We start from the raw sequence: 17,746 nt of genomic DNA, 5'->3' as shown, positions 1-17,746 counted from the left end.
AAGTATTTTACTGTCTCTGTACCTTTGACAACTCAGTGGGAAGAATTAAGTCTTTTTATGACCTTCAACTAGTGCACTGAAGTCAGGTGTAATTCCTGATGTTGATATTTGCAGCACAGCAGACAGATGGTCATCACTGAGAGGTGAATTTCATTACTAAGATTGTTAGTTCACATATGAATGTTGATACAAAGAGGATAAGCATTCTCTAAATTAGTCTTCTCAAGTGTGGGAAATTCTCCTTTTTGAGAGAGTTACAGATTGTCAGTAATGGCACTGACTTGAAGTATTCTGCCAGCAATGCATCAGACTGCAAGTCTGTAAGTTCAAGTTGTACATCACTGGAGGCACTGTCCACATCACAGGTGAAAGGAAAGGAGGTGATGAACATTGGAAAACTCACCGTTCAGTACCTGGAACAAGGCTGCATATCAGTTAAGCTGATCAGCAGAAAGATTCCTGCCTCTCAGTGTCTGAAGATGTGTCCATAGGTTCCTCTCTACTTGTTGAGAGGGAAGCAGCAGCTTCCTCATGAAGACCTTGACTAGACTATGCATTTCATGTGCAAAAAGACCTTTGCCTTGCAATTTTGTATTCAGTTCATTCAAAAATGCAGTCACATCAACAGCAAATGTTGAATCTGATAGCTAATTTCAGATCCCAGACCTGTTTGAGCACTTTGCCCAAGCTTAGGCACCTGACAGCTGTGTAGCAGCTCAGACCAATCTAACGCTGCTCCAACTGTGTAACAGACTATCTGTGATTTAATGCCCTAGTCCTGTTGAAATTTACAGAATGTATTACAACATCAACCACATGATTCATTTTTAGCACTGATTAACATAGCACTTCTTGGTGAATAATACAATGTGAAAATATGACTTTTGGTACAGTGTTAATCTCAAGTCACTTTTTCCTGCATCATTTTTAAAAGTCTAACATTTTTGCCTGTCAAAATAGGAGAATCATCAGTTGTCACACCATCTAACTCTTCCCACTGCAGTCCTAACTTTTGCATGCATGTACTGACCTCCACAATAACCTCCAGGATTTGTTGAATGATCTGTTTTCTGTATCACGTTTCTGTTTTTTACCACTCTTTTTCATTGTGCCTTTGCACAAAATGAAGATGGGACACAGATTAACAACAGGTGTCATCTTCCTTTATTCAATATAACACGAACAATCTCTGTATTACCCCTTTCTTTGGTGCAATCTCCTGAAGCTTCCCTCTTTTATATCCAGTCCTTTCTGATGCAGTCTTACACAATTTCCCATATACAGTATATCAATTTTGATCTGCATCTGCATACTGGCACACCCAGGAAAGTACATGCAGTCAACAATCCTTCCATGGGCCAGACAGAACCAGACCACAGCCGCAAGTCTGGTCTATTAAATTAACAAGAAATTAATTAAGTAATCATATAGGCCTTATGGGCGGCACGGTGGCGCAGTGGGTAGCGCTGCTGCCTCGCAGTTGGGAGATCTGGGGACCTGGGTTCGATTCCCAGGTCCTCCCTGTGTGGAGTTTGCATGTTCTCCCTGTGTCTGCGTGGGTTTCCTCCGGGCGCTCCGGTTTCCTCCCACAGTCCACAGACATGCAGGTTAGGTGGACTGGCGATTCTAAATTGGCCCTAGTGTGTGTTTGGTGTGTGGGTGTGTGTCCTGCAGTGGGTTGGCACCCTGCCCCGGATTGTTTCCTGCCTTGTGCCCTGTGTTGGCTGGGATTGGCTCCAGCAGACCCCCGTGACCCTGTGTTCGGATTCAGCGGGTTGGAAAATGGATGGATGGATGGATGTTTACAAAAACAAAAGAAAAAGTAGAAATAGCTTAATCTCTCTATATATTCAAGATTCCATGTCAGCACTTTGTTGAAATACTTTGCACAGCTATAATTGCCTCTAATCATTTTGGGTAAGTCCTTGTTAATGTTACACATTATGATAGAACAGAAGTTGTCTATTGCCTGCAAATATTGATCTAGTTGTGTTAAGTTAGTTGGAAGAAGGTTACGAACAGCATTTATGAGATTTTTCATTGATTTTCAAAGGGATTAAGGTCTGGAATCTGACTGGGTCTCTCTGTTCTTTCATTTTAAGCCAATGCAGTGCTGTTCTGGCTTTGAACTTTGGCTCACCATCCTGCTGAGTCACAAACTTTTCCAGTTTCGGTTTTCTGCCCAAGAATGGCAACATTTTATCTAGTATTCAATGTGTTGCTCCTTACTCACAAATGTGTCAGTTCTATCAAAAATACCAGCCCCTGCTGCCAAAATGCAGCCAGTGAAGAAAATATAAAGAAAACTTTACACTTTGTTCCAATGTTTGATTTGCACCTTGCATACTGCTCAGCATTCATGTCAGATAGTACTTAGTTAATCTCATCACAAGATGACTCCTTCCACTTTTTTTCCATAGTATTCTATATATTCTATTTTACTGAAGAAAAACAATTGTCATCCATCAAGTATACTTAGAGCACTGGACAGATGTAGGCAATGTGGCAGTAGTTTAGTTAGACATTGTAATGTTGTAATTAAGGCACTAAACTTTAAACCACAACTCCTGTAACTGACTTACTGTATGATCTTGATCAATCACCAGTCCGTTTCCTAACTGAAAAATATATATGTATGTTATCTATAAAATATATAAAATTCATGCAGGGACTGCAGTTCTCATAAGACAGCAGGAGAGTGCTGAGGCTGATGGGGGGACACCATTATCAGCGCAGACAAAGTTTTCTACTGGCCAAAGCAGAATATCATCTAAGACTGCAGTTACAGAGCTTTCTTCTAAACATATCTGGATAAGTTTTATTTTCTGACTGGTCTACAGGTTTTGTCTAAGAATATGTCATTTTGTACTATAATGTTTAGCTATGCTGAATTTTCATGTACAGTGTTGCTGAACATTTAAGCAGCAATGTTTCATTTTTTCAACCCTTGAAAAATCTTTAGAACTACAAAACCCCCTTTAAGTGAGTTTAACATGTGCAAACAAAGTTTAGCATCAATAGCAATTACAAATCAACATTGAATGAACCGACTTTGAATCATCTGTATAACATTACTGAATACCACCATTGGAGATCTGGACAATCTACAGTATGTCCATGAAGTTCAATCCACAACACCCCCTACTGTTGCTTTTCATGGTCTCTAGAGTCAATTATTTAACAAGTCAATTATTTAACAAGAAGTAGTAATTATGGTTCCAGCCCAGCAAGAATTTACCACAATTATGGAATCTAATCATACACAAAACCAACAAATTCCTGACCCATGAGAACAAAGAAACTTATAGATATCAGAGAGGTAGTGAAAATGACAGTTGGGGCACTTGGATTTCACTTGTGATATTCAAAACAAAACATTAAAACAAAAACATAGAAATGTTTGCTTGTTTTCCTTAATCCAATACACAAATATTCCTGTTTAACACTGGATACCTGAATCTAGTATACAATAAAAGTAATAAAACTGTTTCCACTTTGAAACAATATACTGTCCAGAGCTGTGAGTGTTATGAGATGTTTACTTTAAAATGTATTACTCTTAGAAAACATTTTTCTAAGTATAAGTAAACGTGGGAATGTGGGTTTCTTTATTTTCAGAAAATTTCTGTACAGTTACTTTTGAATTATAATGTTTCCCAATGATAGTGATTATTTATATCACGTTGTTGTTGCTGAATGGGTACCACCATGTAATGACTCCTGTTACTGGCATGCTGCTTCCAGTTGCCAAGGAATTTGGATTTGGACGGCACAGCATCTTACATCATCAACGCGACCCCTTAAATTCCAGTTAATCAATTCATTCATATCTGTGATTTGGAAAAAAAACTCAACTGAAAGTACTGCCAACTTCTGAACTTTGAGTCTTCCCAATTACTTCGCTTTTTGATTAGTGATTAGGCTTTGGTGCAATATGTTTCTTATCTTCCTGGTTTCAACTTGTTTCTAGTTTTGACAACATTTCATCTTCTGGTTCTCTTTCAGCCTTTGGACAGAATACCCAATGGATGTGTTTGAAACTTATTATTTTTTTTACCCTTTTCAAGACTCTCCCCTACTCTGCTATGGTTTTTAGTTTTTAATTTGAAGTTTCTGTTTAAATAGCTCTTCTATACTATGGTGCCTTATAAAGAAAAAGTGGAGTATTTATCTTTACAGGTTCACTTAAAGCAGCTGATCCACTAAATTCTGAAACAGGTAGAGCAAGTGAAAAACTGTATCATGCTGAGCAGCATACTGTACCTGAGCAAATTTAGACTTGCAATTACAAAGAAGACTTTTTAAATTAATGATTTATTTTCTAAATTTTGTGTAAATTGTTTACAATTTGAAACAATTTGTTTCTAATTAAAAAAGACAGGCAAAGTTTTGTATATTACTACGGTAAAAGTTTTACTGTAGTTTATTTCTAATACGGAATGTGTGACAACAAAATAAGTTTTTGGGTGGGATGATGGTTGGTGGGCTAAACATTTATTTTAGGCACTGTATAATGATCAGAGTGAACTTTTGATATTGTAAGAGAATTCCATTGTTAACATTCTATTGCACATTTTTGGCATGAACTACCAGTAAGTTTCCAAACTTTCCTCTTTTGTATCATTTTGTTCCATCCATCCATAAATGAATAGCAGATGGGGTGATGAAAACAACGGATGGATAATATTTTTTAATGACTTCAAAAATGTAAGCCTCTCATTAACAATATATTTGCTTAAAGTTAAAAATATATATACAAGTATATTTTTAACACTAACAGTAAAAAGGGAAGAAAACCCTAAAAATGACAGCACAGATTCTTACCTGAATTATTTAACAGCTTTCTAAGTACCAGGCAGTTGTGCTGAAGCAGTGTTTGCAATAGCAAGTTCTGGTTACAACCAGGCTGGGATAACAACATTTTCAGCTGGCGCTGAGCAGCTATTTCATCTGCTGCTGACATCCTTTTAAAAAGAGGCAAGGTAAAAACAGAGATGAGAGTTAATTTATCTAAGAAATGAATAGCCTTAAAACTGTAAATGTAATGCTAACTTTCTTAAATGTCAATTCCTCCCAGATTAGTCTGTAAATGCCTTCATGCTTACTTACTTAAAGTCTGCTCATGGAAGGAATTACATTTAATCTCAACTAGCTAAAAGCAAATTAACATTTGGTAAGCTGCCAAATACATAACAGATACAGCAAAACCTCAGTTATCTCATTGGTAGTACCATGAACATTTTTGTTCTACACAGCAATCACTGTATTTTTTCTAAATGAATGCATGTACTGTGGTTCTTAATATATATTTGTGTTCAATTATTATTGAAGAAAGACAAAAAGAATAAAATGAACATTTAGCTTCAGGGCCAAAAACTAACGAAAATAGGTGTAGTGTGCACCCTGCTGTTTGAATATGGAACATTTGTCTCAAGCCTGACAGCCCATTACAGGTTTTCACTCAATTGCAAACTTGAAAGACGTTTCTAGGTGTTCCAGCTTTAGCATCAGCACAGGCATCACAATTATTTCAGTTTGTTTGCATCACTGATAACAAGTCCTGTTTTCCCCCCAAAATACAAATAAACAAATGTGTGTCAGCATTATATTGAATATGTTATTAAATTGAATTAAATTTCAGTTACAAAAAAATCAGTTTTAGATTAGTTTTTATTTTTATTTATTTATTTATACCTTTATTTATTTCCTCAGCATTGCTCGGAAGACACCAATTTTACAATTTCTATCATCAGTTAAAAAAAATATTTGTATTATTTAAAACACTCCATTCCATAGAGCCTTTACTTGTATAACCTTTAATTTGCACCCAGGTTTGTTCTGAGTAAGGTTCCGTGCTAACTGGTCTAGTGGGACAAGCTGGACATTCCAATGATTAAATGCATTTATCGAGTGGGAGAGACGGCAAAGGTCTTTTGTTTAGGATTTAGTTGGAGAACCTTTAGGGATGGTATCTAAGACAATGCATGAAATTTGCAATGTTAACAACAGCTCTGACTTAACCAGGAAGCAAAATAAGTATATACTTAGCGCAAAATGGTAAAGGGGGACACCAGAGACATAGCTATTATGCCCTTAACTCTTTTCCTGCCACACTCAACATTGGGCACATTTTTTGTAATTGTCCTTATCTGCAGTGTTAGACTTTAATCTATATTGTTTTTTTTTTTAAAAAAAAAACTTTTCTTTGGCATTGTGACAGAGAATAAATTTTAAACATTTTAATCTCTTATTTCACCTTCAGGAATTGTAGAGCCTTGATGTTGTGTCAGTTAAGCAATGGAAGGGCCGAGGGGTCACCACTGTTCAGCTGTGCTTAAGGCATCAGTTGGCTTTAATTTAGCTCTGTATAACTTGCTTTTTGTTATTAGGACTGAACCGGAACTGAATTCATGAAACAAAATTTTAATTAAAACAGGCCTACTTTCCAAAAACATACACACACACATATCGGCAAAGTAAGTGTACAATCATATGCCTTGTTCACTGTCAAGGTGACTTTAATTGCATAGTTTAAATTAATAAACACACAGCTTCATGTGGACTGATATTGATGTAGTATAATCATATGGCAAGCCAGGAAGCCAAAACTTTTTCTCAGTTCTTCACATATTGAGAAGTGATTCAAACCTAAATACACTTTCAACCCATGCAAGATGCACACATCAATACATTTTCTGAACCTTAGACTGAGTCAGAACAAAAGAGGAACCTCTGCTGGCACAAAGTAGGAACCAGCTTTGCATTGGAGCCTAGTCCAGCACTGGGCACACTGAAGCATACAAACAGCACAGAGGTACGGTATACTTCATAATTAGTATTAAATCTTAATTTACTAATATTTGAAAGTGATTGGGAAAAAAAGGCTATCTACAAAAAAAAACAAAAAACACTTGTTGACACAGGCAGAGCATGTATGCTATTCATAGATAGTGACTGGAGATGATCTCTGAAGCAGTAAGGCAGCAGAACTAACGATTATTCCATTGTGCTGCCCTGCTTTCTAGATATAAATGTATATACTGTAACTTAAGCACTATAAAGAAAGTGTTTTTAGTTTTTCAAACTAAACTGAAAACTCTTGTTGGCATTAATGATATAATGGGGAAGAAATTCAAATTTTACACTTTCATTATATTATTTTTTTCATTATTTTTCTATAAAAATATTATTGTTTGTATATATTGTATTATAATGAAACAATTACAACAAAGTAATTAAATACAAAAAACCAGACGTAACATCTCCTTCCTTACACATCTAGAGATCAACAAGTCAGAATATTCAATGTGAGGTACTCACTCAAAAAGTAAAAAGTTGAGGCATTCCAAAAGTTACCAGTGGGTCAGCGTGCTTAATTATAAACAATATTAATACACAGATGATGAATCCCACACTGGTTTTGAACAGTTTTTCATCACAATAGTGGTTCATTAAAATTTGCAGAAAGACTTCATATTTAATTTTGGAGCATACAGAGTTTGAGACAGCTTTGTTTGATTTCTAGAGGGGCTTCCCTCAGGGTGTCAAGTACCACTATTTCTGATGGCTAGCCTTTCAAGCAATTTATTAATCAAAGGTCAGTTCCTTCTGGCAAATTAACTCCTTGTTTAATTAGGTAACTCATGTTTGCTTTTAGTCCATTAGGTTAAGAATAAACAGTAGTGTCTGCTTTATCTCTCTAATCAATTTTAAAAGACTTGTTTTATTAATTAAAATTATTTTTCTTCTTCATCTTTAGTTATTTGATTGTTTAGGTTTTACTCTATTATTGATTTAAAAAAGAAGTGAATGAACAATGAGCAGAAAGATGTTAAACTACATATGTACCCTACAGGGGGTTTGGCCATTTTGTGTAATTTTCACACCTGAGACATACACATTAATCAAGTGAGTCCTTTTAACTAAGAAATAAAAAATAAACATAACAGCAAACAGTAAAACTTAAATGAATTGCTTTGGGAGAGGTTTGTCTTATCCTTGTTAGCAAAAAACATTTAATCTCTTAGATTACTGATCACAGAAAGTAAGCAAAATAAAATGACAAATAAAAAGTAAGTACACTTAAATATTGTAATAGGATAGAGTAAAATGCATCTTCCATGCGGGACCCAGAGTAGAAAGTCTGAAAATCCTTCTTATACTATAAAGATGAAATGAAGTGCGCACTTCAATCATGACTACTCAAACATTTCCACACAATTGTGCCAATGAACAAGTTGGAAAATGTACGTGTTATATAACATTGAGGTGTGTTTGGGTACTTGAATTAAAAGTGGGAGCATTTTAAATTTTTTCCATCAAAGAGTCAGTTATCACAGTTTTGTTCATTAAATATTTTTGTAATATTCATATTCAAAAAGAACAGCAATAATATAATGTAATCAAATGTAATAGTAGACTATACCAAATGCATGCCTTTTAACAGCATTTTACAATGTCGGGAAGTTAAAATGGAGCACAAATTAGAAAAACTTACAGGAAAAGCTGATTTATTCAGGGCTAATTAGAATAAATGTATCTCACATCAAGTGAAAGAAAATTCAATTTTGCATAAAACTGAACACAGTCAAAATCCCATTATAAAGGATATCAACTTATTACTCACTTAAATATTGTTGGTTGCAATAGCTTACTAAAGATGAAGGTAGGACATGATTTATCTCGGTTTTATCCTTTATAGTGAAAAAAGCTGAAATTTCAGTAAGCATATTCTTGAGAAACTTACTGTACAGTAGATCAAGGAATAAAAAGTACTGTAGAAACTTTAACACAAAACTCAAAGTATGGCAATAAAAATTGCTATACCAAATGAATGTAATTTATAATACATTAAACAACATTGTCAGAAATAAAAGGTGTAACACTCACCCAAGAGATTCTTGAGAGAACAAGGTAGGCTTAATAAAAGAAAGCCACTGTAAAAGATGGCAGCTGGGAATCTGCAAAGTTGATAAAACAGAGCCCTCACTTGAAACATTTTGTAATGCTCTAGAAGAAAGAAGATTCCAAATGAGAATTGCAATTAATCAATATGGAAATGGAAATTAATTTTTTTTTTCAGTCATACAGTTAGTTATAGAATCAGCAATACAATCATACAATGAGGTAAATGGCACCTTGCTATTATTAAATGAACTACAATATATTCCTTTCTATCAGTACCTCAAAAATAAAGTTAAAGTTTTTACGTCATAGGGAAAAAAATACAAAATATACACCGATCAGCCACAACATTAAAACCGCTGTCAGGTAAAGTGAGTAACCTTGATTGTCTTGTTACAATGGGACATGTCAAGGGCTGAGATGTATTAGAAACAAAGGAACAGTTAGGTCTTGAAGGCCATACTTTGGAAGCTGGAAAAATCATAATGATCTGAGTGACTTTGACAAGGGACAAATTGTGATGGCTATATGACTGGGTCAGAGCTTCTCCAAAATTGCAGGAATTGTGGGCTGTTCCCAGTATGCCAGGAATTGTGGGCTGTTCCCGGTATGCAGTGGTTGGTACCAACCAAAAAGTAAAACAAGTTTACAGAGATGAACATTTATTTTTGAAAAAAGTAAGATAAATCCTAAAACAAGTTTCATTTCTTCTTGAGCCTGTAGATGCAAGGACAAGCTTCATCTACCTGCATTCCAATATTAGAATAACCAGGTTTCAGAAACTGAGAAATATCTGAGAATCTGACCCATGGCAATTGCTTTTGTTTTGAACTTAGTATTTCTTACTTTTATTCAACTTACTTTTTATGATCTTAAATGTACATTTAGATTCTAACCTTACTTCTGTCATGGCATTCAGTTATAACACTATATACGTCTGTCTCTCTTTTCCTTTCTCATCCATAATTAAAATATTAAATAAAAAAGGAAGTATTTCTTCCTACATGCAGTATGTTAGGTTACAATAGTGTAAATGGTAAAATATAAGTGATTCATTTGGCTAAACAACCAGGTATTCTTAGATCTTGATATTACTATGAATAAGATCATACTGTAACATTTTAGAAAGTGCATGTTTCTTCCTTATTCTAGGCTACTATTTTGAACATATCCAACTGAATGTGGCATTAACTACTTAAATATTTTTAGTTTCATGCACTCTAAAGACAGCATACAGGTTTAGCATTTCTAACTCAATCTATTGAAACTCACTCATGCAGTTCCTGCAGAGGTGATGTGACAATAGCCAGCACAGCAAGAAGCTGATTACAATGATTATGAATGGAAACAATCCATGAGAACTGGTCCTCAGTTGATTGAAGAAGTGCTTCTGTACTATTGCATATTGACCAAAGGTGGTTTTCTATGCAGAGCAATATGGCAGTAATGTCACTTCTGTAGAAATAAAATATTAAAAAGTGCATAAAAAATAAGAATATAGTCAGAAAGTATTATGCTTGCCTCACTAATTTAATCCTAACAAAAATATCTATTGTTTATATTAGAAACACAGGTCTATTTGAATAATTCACAAAAAATGTGTTTAAGCCAATCAATTCCTATTTTATAAAACATATTTAACACTTGAAACTAAACTATAATAAAAGACACTATAGATAATTTAATACATAAATTTACACACAAATAAATCAAAAATGCTGTGTACCACATGTTTCCACTGTTGTAAAAGCCTCTAGGTATGTGACATTCAAAGGTTACCAAATGAAAAGATCTAAAATTTAAGCTGGCTGAAAAAAAGAGGAAACAGGAAAAAATAAGTTGAATGTTGAGTATCTGAAAGCTTGTTTTTTTTTTTTAAACCAAGCTTTAACTGACTGTTGAGACTTGACATAATGCATGATTCTCTCCTGCTGAGTATCTGGGGATAGCTTACCTACTTGCCAATCTCTAAGCTCACAAAACTGTTCTGGTCACTTCCTATTATGCAGTATTTTTGAGGTTGTTTGGCCACATGTGTTATCTGTTTCATTTTCACAATTGTTCCATGCACTGATTTTTTAAAATCACTTCAAAATTCAACAGTCAAATAGACAACAAAAAGAGATAGCTACAGTATATACACCAACCAAGCATTATCTAGTCAAGTAACTGGAGCAAAATGCTTGATGCAGGAATTGGCCAAATGGCTATGACATGCCACTGTTTCTCCCACAACTGCATTCATTTTTACTGGCTAACCAAATTTTTTGCTGCTTACCCTAATATGATGAATCTTTGTGTTTACACATTTATATAATTTAAAATCATATTTGTACTTTTATTGGCCATTTTCAAAGGTGTTTATCATTCTTAACATTCTGTTGGTGACTTTATCGTGCCACCTTTTTGAAATCATTGTTGTTCACACTTGCTGCCACTTAGTATCCATATGCTGTTTATGGTTGCTATGTCTGTTGCAGGTTACATGATGCCGTGATCATGTGATGTGCCTTGCTTCTGTCTATAAAGAATGGTGGTTCCCATCAGCACACATCCAAGTATGGATTGAAGACACATGAATTACTAGTGTTAGTCAAGGATAAGAAATAAAACACTGTTTAGGAATTTTCTATATTTTTCACATTTCTGATTTTAGGGCATTGATAATTCTTTTGGATCGAACACATTCAATTCTGCCATACTCTTTTCCCATTATCTATTTTGTTTTTCTTTATTATGCCGTTAAAAATGAACATGAAAACGTACTTTTATCACAGTGGTCACAACACCTACAGCAGAGATAGCAGGGCTCAAGTGTATCCTGTCAGATGTTCATTCAGCTTTTATAGGCTAAGATGGACTAGAGCTGGATCTGAGATTAGACACCCAGAACTTTTGTTTTAATACTGTGCCAACCTTAAAGCTGCAGTATATAAATGTGTACCATTCCACCCAGACCTAGGACTTTTCCTCTTCCTTTTGTCCCGAGTAGCATTTAGGAACAGAAGGATGACATTAAAACATGTCATACTAACATAACACCACATTATGTGTCTTCTTAATACAAATATCAATATTTTGCAAGAAATATGTAAAAAAAAAAAAAGCTGAACACATTATGAAGTTAGACATTGACGTTACCTGACTTGCAAAGTCCTTCTATAGGTGGGGCAGGCAACAGAATATCTCTGAACTAGAATTTCCAATGTCTCGCTCAGGACCTGGGCCAAGATTTCCTGGGCAAGGCTGGAAGGCAATGTAGTCCAAAGATCATGCCGTAGGCCCATTAGTAAGTAATGCCACATTAAAATAGAGAATGAACATTTTTCCCCCTGGAAATACAACATGGGTTTACTTATAACATTTATTATTTCTAAAAAAAAGCCGTTGTTACTCAAAGTGAATTAGTTCCAGAGAACCGAAAATAGATATATCACATTTGTCTGTGACCACAGAGAGATTATTGACAATATGTAAAACATCTTCAATGACAGAAAGAAAAATGTTTTATTTATGTTAGAAAACCAATAAATGAGCCACTGAGCCAAACCATAGTCATCTAACAGTTGGGTTCTCAGGTAAAGATTAGAAAAAACTGGCAAATTTTGTAATTCATCTACATTTCAAAACAATTTGGAAAAAAAATCTGAATTGTTTAACTAATGGTTCAATAGTAAAAAAGCCAAATACAAGAAAAAACTAAACATATGTTGCCCAGATATCTTATTAATTAAACATGAATAATGACAGATGATTCTAGTGAGATCAATGTGTACAGTACTTGATTTTGTCAACACATTTTATTTGAAAATGTTTACTACTGTCTGTCATAGAACAACAGTAATTGCTTATGAATTACAACAATCATAGAGTATACTGTAGATTTACCACATAAAAAATACATTTACTTTATGTAAGTTTTGTTTTAATGCTGCTGTGAAATGTTAAAAACACAAACCCCTAAGAGATTTCATTTCTACACTCTTTGGCTGCTGAATGCCCCCTGTGGCGCTCTGAACAGGGTAAAGCCACAGATTTTTCATGTAATCAGACCAAACATCCGGACTCAGATGACCACATAGGATAGGAAAGGAATTGCCTTTTACAGTTTAACTGACACGAAATATGAAAAAAACAAAACTAAAACACATCTGTTAAAAAAGAATTAAAGGCAAAATCTTGGTTGGGTCTGATGTATGGGAAAGTCTGTTCTCCCACTCTAAACTTATGGTAAACTTATGGTAATACTTAAAAAAATACATTTGATGAAAAAAGTTCACAAATAGGTTGCAATGAAGAATTGATGTCTTTTCACACTCGCTGGCAATGTCAGCTTCTACAATGCTTTGGGTATAATATTTTCAAAGCCAATGTACTAAAGACAATTATTAATATGAATTATTACATACAATAAAATATGCTCCAGGGTTGGTTTCTACCTTGCACCAGATGTTATAGACATAGGCTTTGACGCCCTGTACACCTGAATTTGATTAAGTGAATGTTATGTGATAAAATATTCAGAAAATACTGTACTTCACCTACCAGTTATTTAATTCCCTTTAAAATACCTAGGAGGGAGGGAGGAGGGTTAGGAGCATGCGCTGATACAGCGCATTGCCGCACACACCTCACAACAAACCAACTCAGGATCCAGATTAGGACCCAAGTGCAGCCAAATATTCAGATGGAATGGAACAGTGTGACGTTTTTTTATGGTGACTGGAGTGCCAATTCTGCCATCAACCCCCAGGTTTTTCCCTGCAGGTTGGAGGGCCTACATGTAGGGAAGGATGCAGATCAACGTCAAACCCAGGACGGAGCAATTGCAGGTTAAGGGCCTTGCTCAAGGGCCCAACAGAGCAGAACCCCTTTTGGCATTTTACAGGATTCGAACCGGCAACCTTCCGATTGCCAGTGCAGATCCCTAGCCTCAGAGCTACCACTCCGCCCAACTTTATTTAGTTAAAATAACTAAATAAGAAAAAACTAATTTCTCACATTCATTGCAAGAATTGTGTTCAACATAAACAAATAATTTTTATAGTAAAATATGAAGTGAAACAAACAAGTCTGAATATGAAAAAATACAAACATAAATTATACAAATGGCTTAATTTTGCAGTCAATACATGTTATACAAAGTGCATAAACTCTATTGATTATTTCTGTCCATGGATTTTTAAAATCTGTTTAATCTGTTAGTGAGATGCAGGAAGAATGAACTTACATCGGGGACAAGGGGAGAAATAACCTTGTCTGGGTTAGTCATAAATACAGCAACTAGCTGTTCCAAGGAAAGAAAAGAAAACAACTCACCTGCCACAGATTTTCCCATTTGCTGCAATGTCACACGCTAAGCACAGCAGAGCACCTGCACATGCATTCTCACAGAGTGTACTTTACAAGCCTTACAGCAGGCATGATCCTGACAATCACTGCGGTGACACTACAGCAAATATGGAAGTGCCGGCAGCATACCGTGAGCAATGAGATAAAACAAATAAATAAAGCACCAGCAAATATTGCCAGTAGAGAAACTTCACAGTTATGTCCATTATCTTTCTAAAAGACAATACAAATTGTTCTGTTTTTAACAGACTGAGGTATTAAAAATATATCATAGTAAAATTTCCCATGACGAATAAAAAACAATATTCAGGAAACTTTTCTATGTTAGCACTGTTACTGGCAGTGGTTGAATATTCTTCACAGACTAGCCCGAGCCAGAAATCATAATCACAATAATTAGATGTCGCCTGGCTAAGTAGCTATGCCGCAAGCTTTCCATCAGGTGCAGAATTTCACAGATTATCATTAGAATCACTTTGCTCAGGCCTGACTTTTTAATTACTGTGTGAATTAGCTGCAGAAGTGAGAGCACAGTATGGTAGCTAAAGTGCAAAACATTATTATATATTAGAAAATGTGAACTTGGTGTATTGTTTAAAATTTTATTACAAATCATTTTTCTGCATTTTGATATTAACTCACTCATTTGCAACATTTATTGAAGTTTTAAGATGTGTATGGTACATTTATTTTATGTTAAATGCATCATATAAACACACAGGTTATGACAGTGGCATCTTTAAAACTATTTATTTCTTTGCAGCCCGATGAGCTTTAAGGTGTTAAAATTTATTTTTTCACGAAACTCTTGCTACGTTGCTTTTTAAATTATATTATTATTATTATATTACTATTATATTATATATTATATTATTATTATATTTTTTTTTTTTTTTAAATTATAGAAAATATTGTTACATAATTATTTCCTCAATAGAAAAAATTCTGAAATACATGAAATGTGCCAAGAACAGTACACTACTATTTTACTGAAATTACATTTTTTTCTTCATTTGCAAAATCCCAAGAGTCTGTTAAACATATTTGTTGGTGAAACATCACTTTTAAAGGAATCCCCGAGTAACTCTGGTGTTACTTAATGTTTGAGCATGGTACGTGTTTCTTTAAGTCTACTGAATTCATGTATGTAATAATGATTTAAATGCTGGCTATAAACAGAACCCCTGCTGGAGATAAATGCAGTTTATAAAGCCTGTCAACAGGACTGAAATACAGCAGCAGTACAGCAGTGTCAGACTTGAACATTAATCCTATCAGCACGTTGTTGTTATTCTGACAAATATCTGATAACATTTTCTCAAATTATGTAAACATCCAGTCTGAAAAAATAGCAACTATTACAACACAGATTAAAGCATCTTTCACCACTGTGTCTTAATTGTAATCTTCAATTTCTCTTTGCAAATGGTTTGCCCTTGTTTTACAAAGGGCAAAATAAGATTACATTAAACAGATTCTGACATGTGGATGGTTATTAATTTGTACAGCAACAGAGTAATAAGGTATTTTTCATATTAAAGACTAATTGATTAGAATATTCTGGCCATACTCTCCCATAGCAGAAAAACACTGTCAAAAATGAATAGCTTAAAGTCTTCTAATAGTTTACTGCAGTAGCTCATATATTAATGCTATCTTAAAATATTGACAATCCAGTGAATTAAGTTTCACTGCATATCAAAAGGTCAATAAGTGCTATGTTGTCATAGTGGTCATCAATCCTTTAAATAGTTTATTTACAAAAGTACTCAGTAAGCTAAATAACATCAAATATTTTCAGATATTAGAAAAACACATTAGTGGAACATGAAAAAAAAATTGGAAATTGGATTGGATTGTAAAAAGAAACAGGCATCCTAACTTCTAACTTCTGCTAATTTCTCGCACCATAACAGTTGTATTTGCTGTACAAATGAAGTGCATCTTTGGGGGATTTTAATCTTAAACACCTACTAATATTTCAGATTATATACATTGTCACTAGCCTTGCCATGTCATGTTCAATAGCATATTTATTTTTTAAAATCAAAACCCTGCATCAATCAGGATGTATTTCACCCACTTATAAAACACTTTTAAAGGGTGATCATTCCCCTGTTCTTAAACAGAAAGACTCTGTCATTCCCTCATCATCTTAAAACTGCACTCAGATTAGAATGGTTTTCCTGCTTAAATTATTAAAATATATTATAACACATTCAAAATGCTGCTGATCATGTACTGATATATACCAAGCATAGATACCACATCACCTTTCAACTTGTTCACTGAATTAGATTATCTTCAATACTGAATTTGCAAAGCTGATAACTAAAACACCCCAGATTTACTGAAATTGTTGCCTGCCTTGTACTAAATTGCCAGACACCCGAGATCATCTAAGGTCATCTTTTCACTACTTGAAAGACTTGTTATACTGCACTCAGAAAACACTTAGATAGATAGATAGATAGATAGATAGATAGATAGATAGATAGATAGATAGATAGATAGATAGATAGATAGATAGATAGATAGATAGATAGATAGATAGATAGATAGATAGATAGATAGATAGATAGATAGATAGATAGATAGATAGATAGATAGATAGATAGATACTTTATTAATCCCAAGAGGAATCACAATTCACTTATTTAGCTTTGTGCTTTTTATCTGGTCTTTTTAGAGAACTCCATCAGTGATGAAGCCTCGTGTTATGGTTTTTCACTTTCTCATATATATAGTAATGAGAAAGTATAGGAATCGTGAAAAAATTTGACCTCGAGATTTTGATGAATCTTAACGTTTTAGACCTTCCTGAGTCCGAAAATACCATTTTTTAAATTGTGTCTGTCTGTGTGTAAACAAGATAACTCGAAAACGCTTTGACCTAAGTCAATGAGATTTTGTACAACCGTGTTATATCAAAAATAAGGAATCCTATGAACTTTTGGGCCACTTCCGCCAACCAGAAGTGGTACTTTAACTGAATACTTTCGTAAAATTTCAAGTAAACTTTTCACATTGCACATAATATAGATAGATAGATAGATAGATAGATACTTTATTAATCCCTATAGGTGATGTATATGTAATCATGAAAAAAAAATCCACAACCATTTTCTACCTCCCTAAGTGTGAAAATATAATTTTAATATAAAGTTTGATTATAAATAGAGATAAATGATTGTGTATCGATATTATCAGTTATGATGAGAAACAAAGACATTTGATATTTGAGAACTATTGTGCCACTGGAAGTGATTCTGATGACCTTTTCCTCTATCTCAGTATACGAGAAAGTTGAGGGACGAACACTCTCGATTTTTTCTAATTGCAATTTAATTGGCTATACCTCTAAATATCAAATTTGAATCCCTAATTCTGTCTTATTGTCATTTCATGCTGTCCTACTCCCATGCACTTCATCATCATGAATACTTAAGTACACTCTTCTATGTTTGCTTCTGTGTACGTTATTTCTTAC

The 17,746-nt window shown here is 34.3% G+C and overlaps 1 protein-coding gene across 2 annotated transcripts in view; it reads right to left on the bottom strand.

Annotated features, from left to right (window-relative positions):
• The window catches only part of kiaa0825 (KIAA0825 ortholog), a 537,179-nt gene that overhangs the window by 404,041 nt on the left and 115,392 nt on the right, over positions 1-17,746 (bottom strand). For both annotated transcript variants that reach the window (XM_051930183.1, XM_051930184.1), the window contains exons 9-12: positions 12,046-12,236; positions 10,177-10,359; positions 8,890-9,009; positions 4,825-4,964 (exon numbers count right to left, since the gene is read on the bottom strand). In XM_051930183.1, coding sequence (XP_051786143.1) covers positions 4,825-4,964; positions 8,890-9,009; positions 10,177-10,359; positions 12,046-12,236 — 634 coding nt within the window. The remainder of the gene's footprint in view (positions 1-4,824; positions 4,965-8,889; positions 9,010-10,176; positions 10,360-12,045; positions 12,237-17,746) is intronic.

This window comes from Erpetoichthys calabaricus, chromosome 7 (assembly GCF_900747795.2).
Source record: "Erpetoichthys calabaricus chromosome 7, fErpCal1.3, whole genome shotgun sequence".
NCBI lineage: Eukaryota > Metazoa > Chordata > Cladistia > Polypteriformes > Polypteridae > Erpetoichthys > Erpetoichthys calabaricus.
The sequence above is the reverse complement of the archived record's forward strand: the minus strand, read 5'-3'. Positions and strand labels throughout refer to the sequence as shown.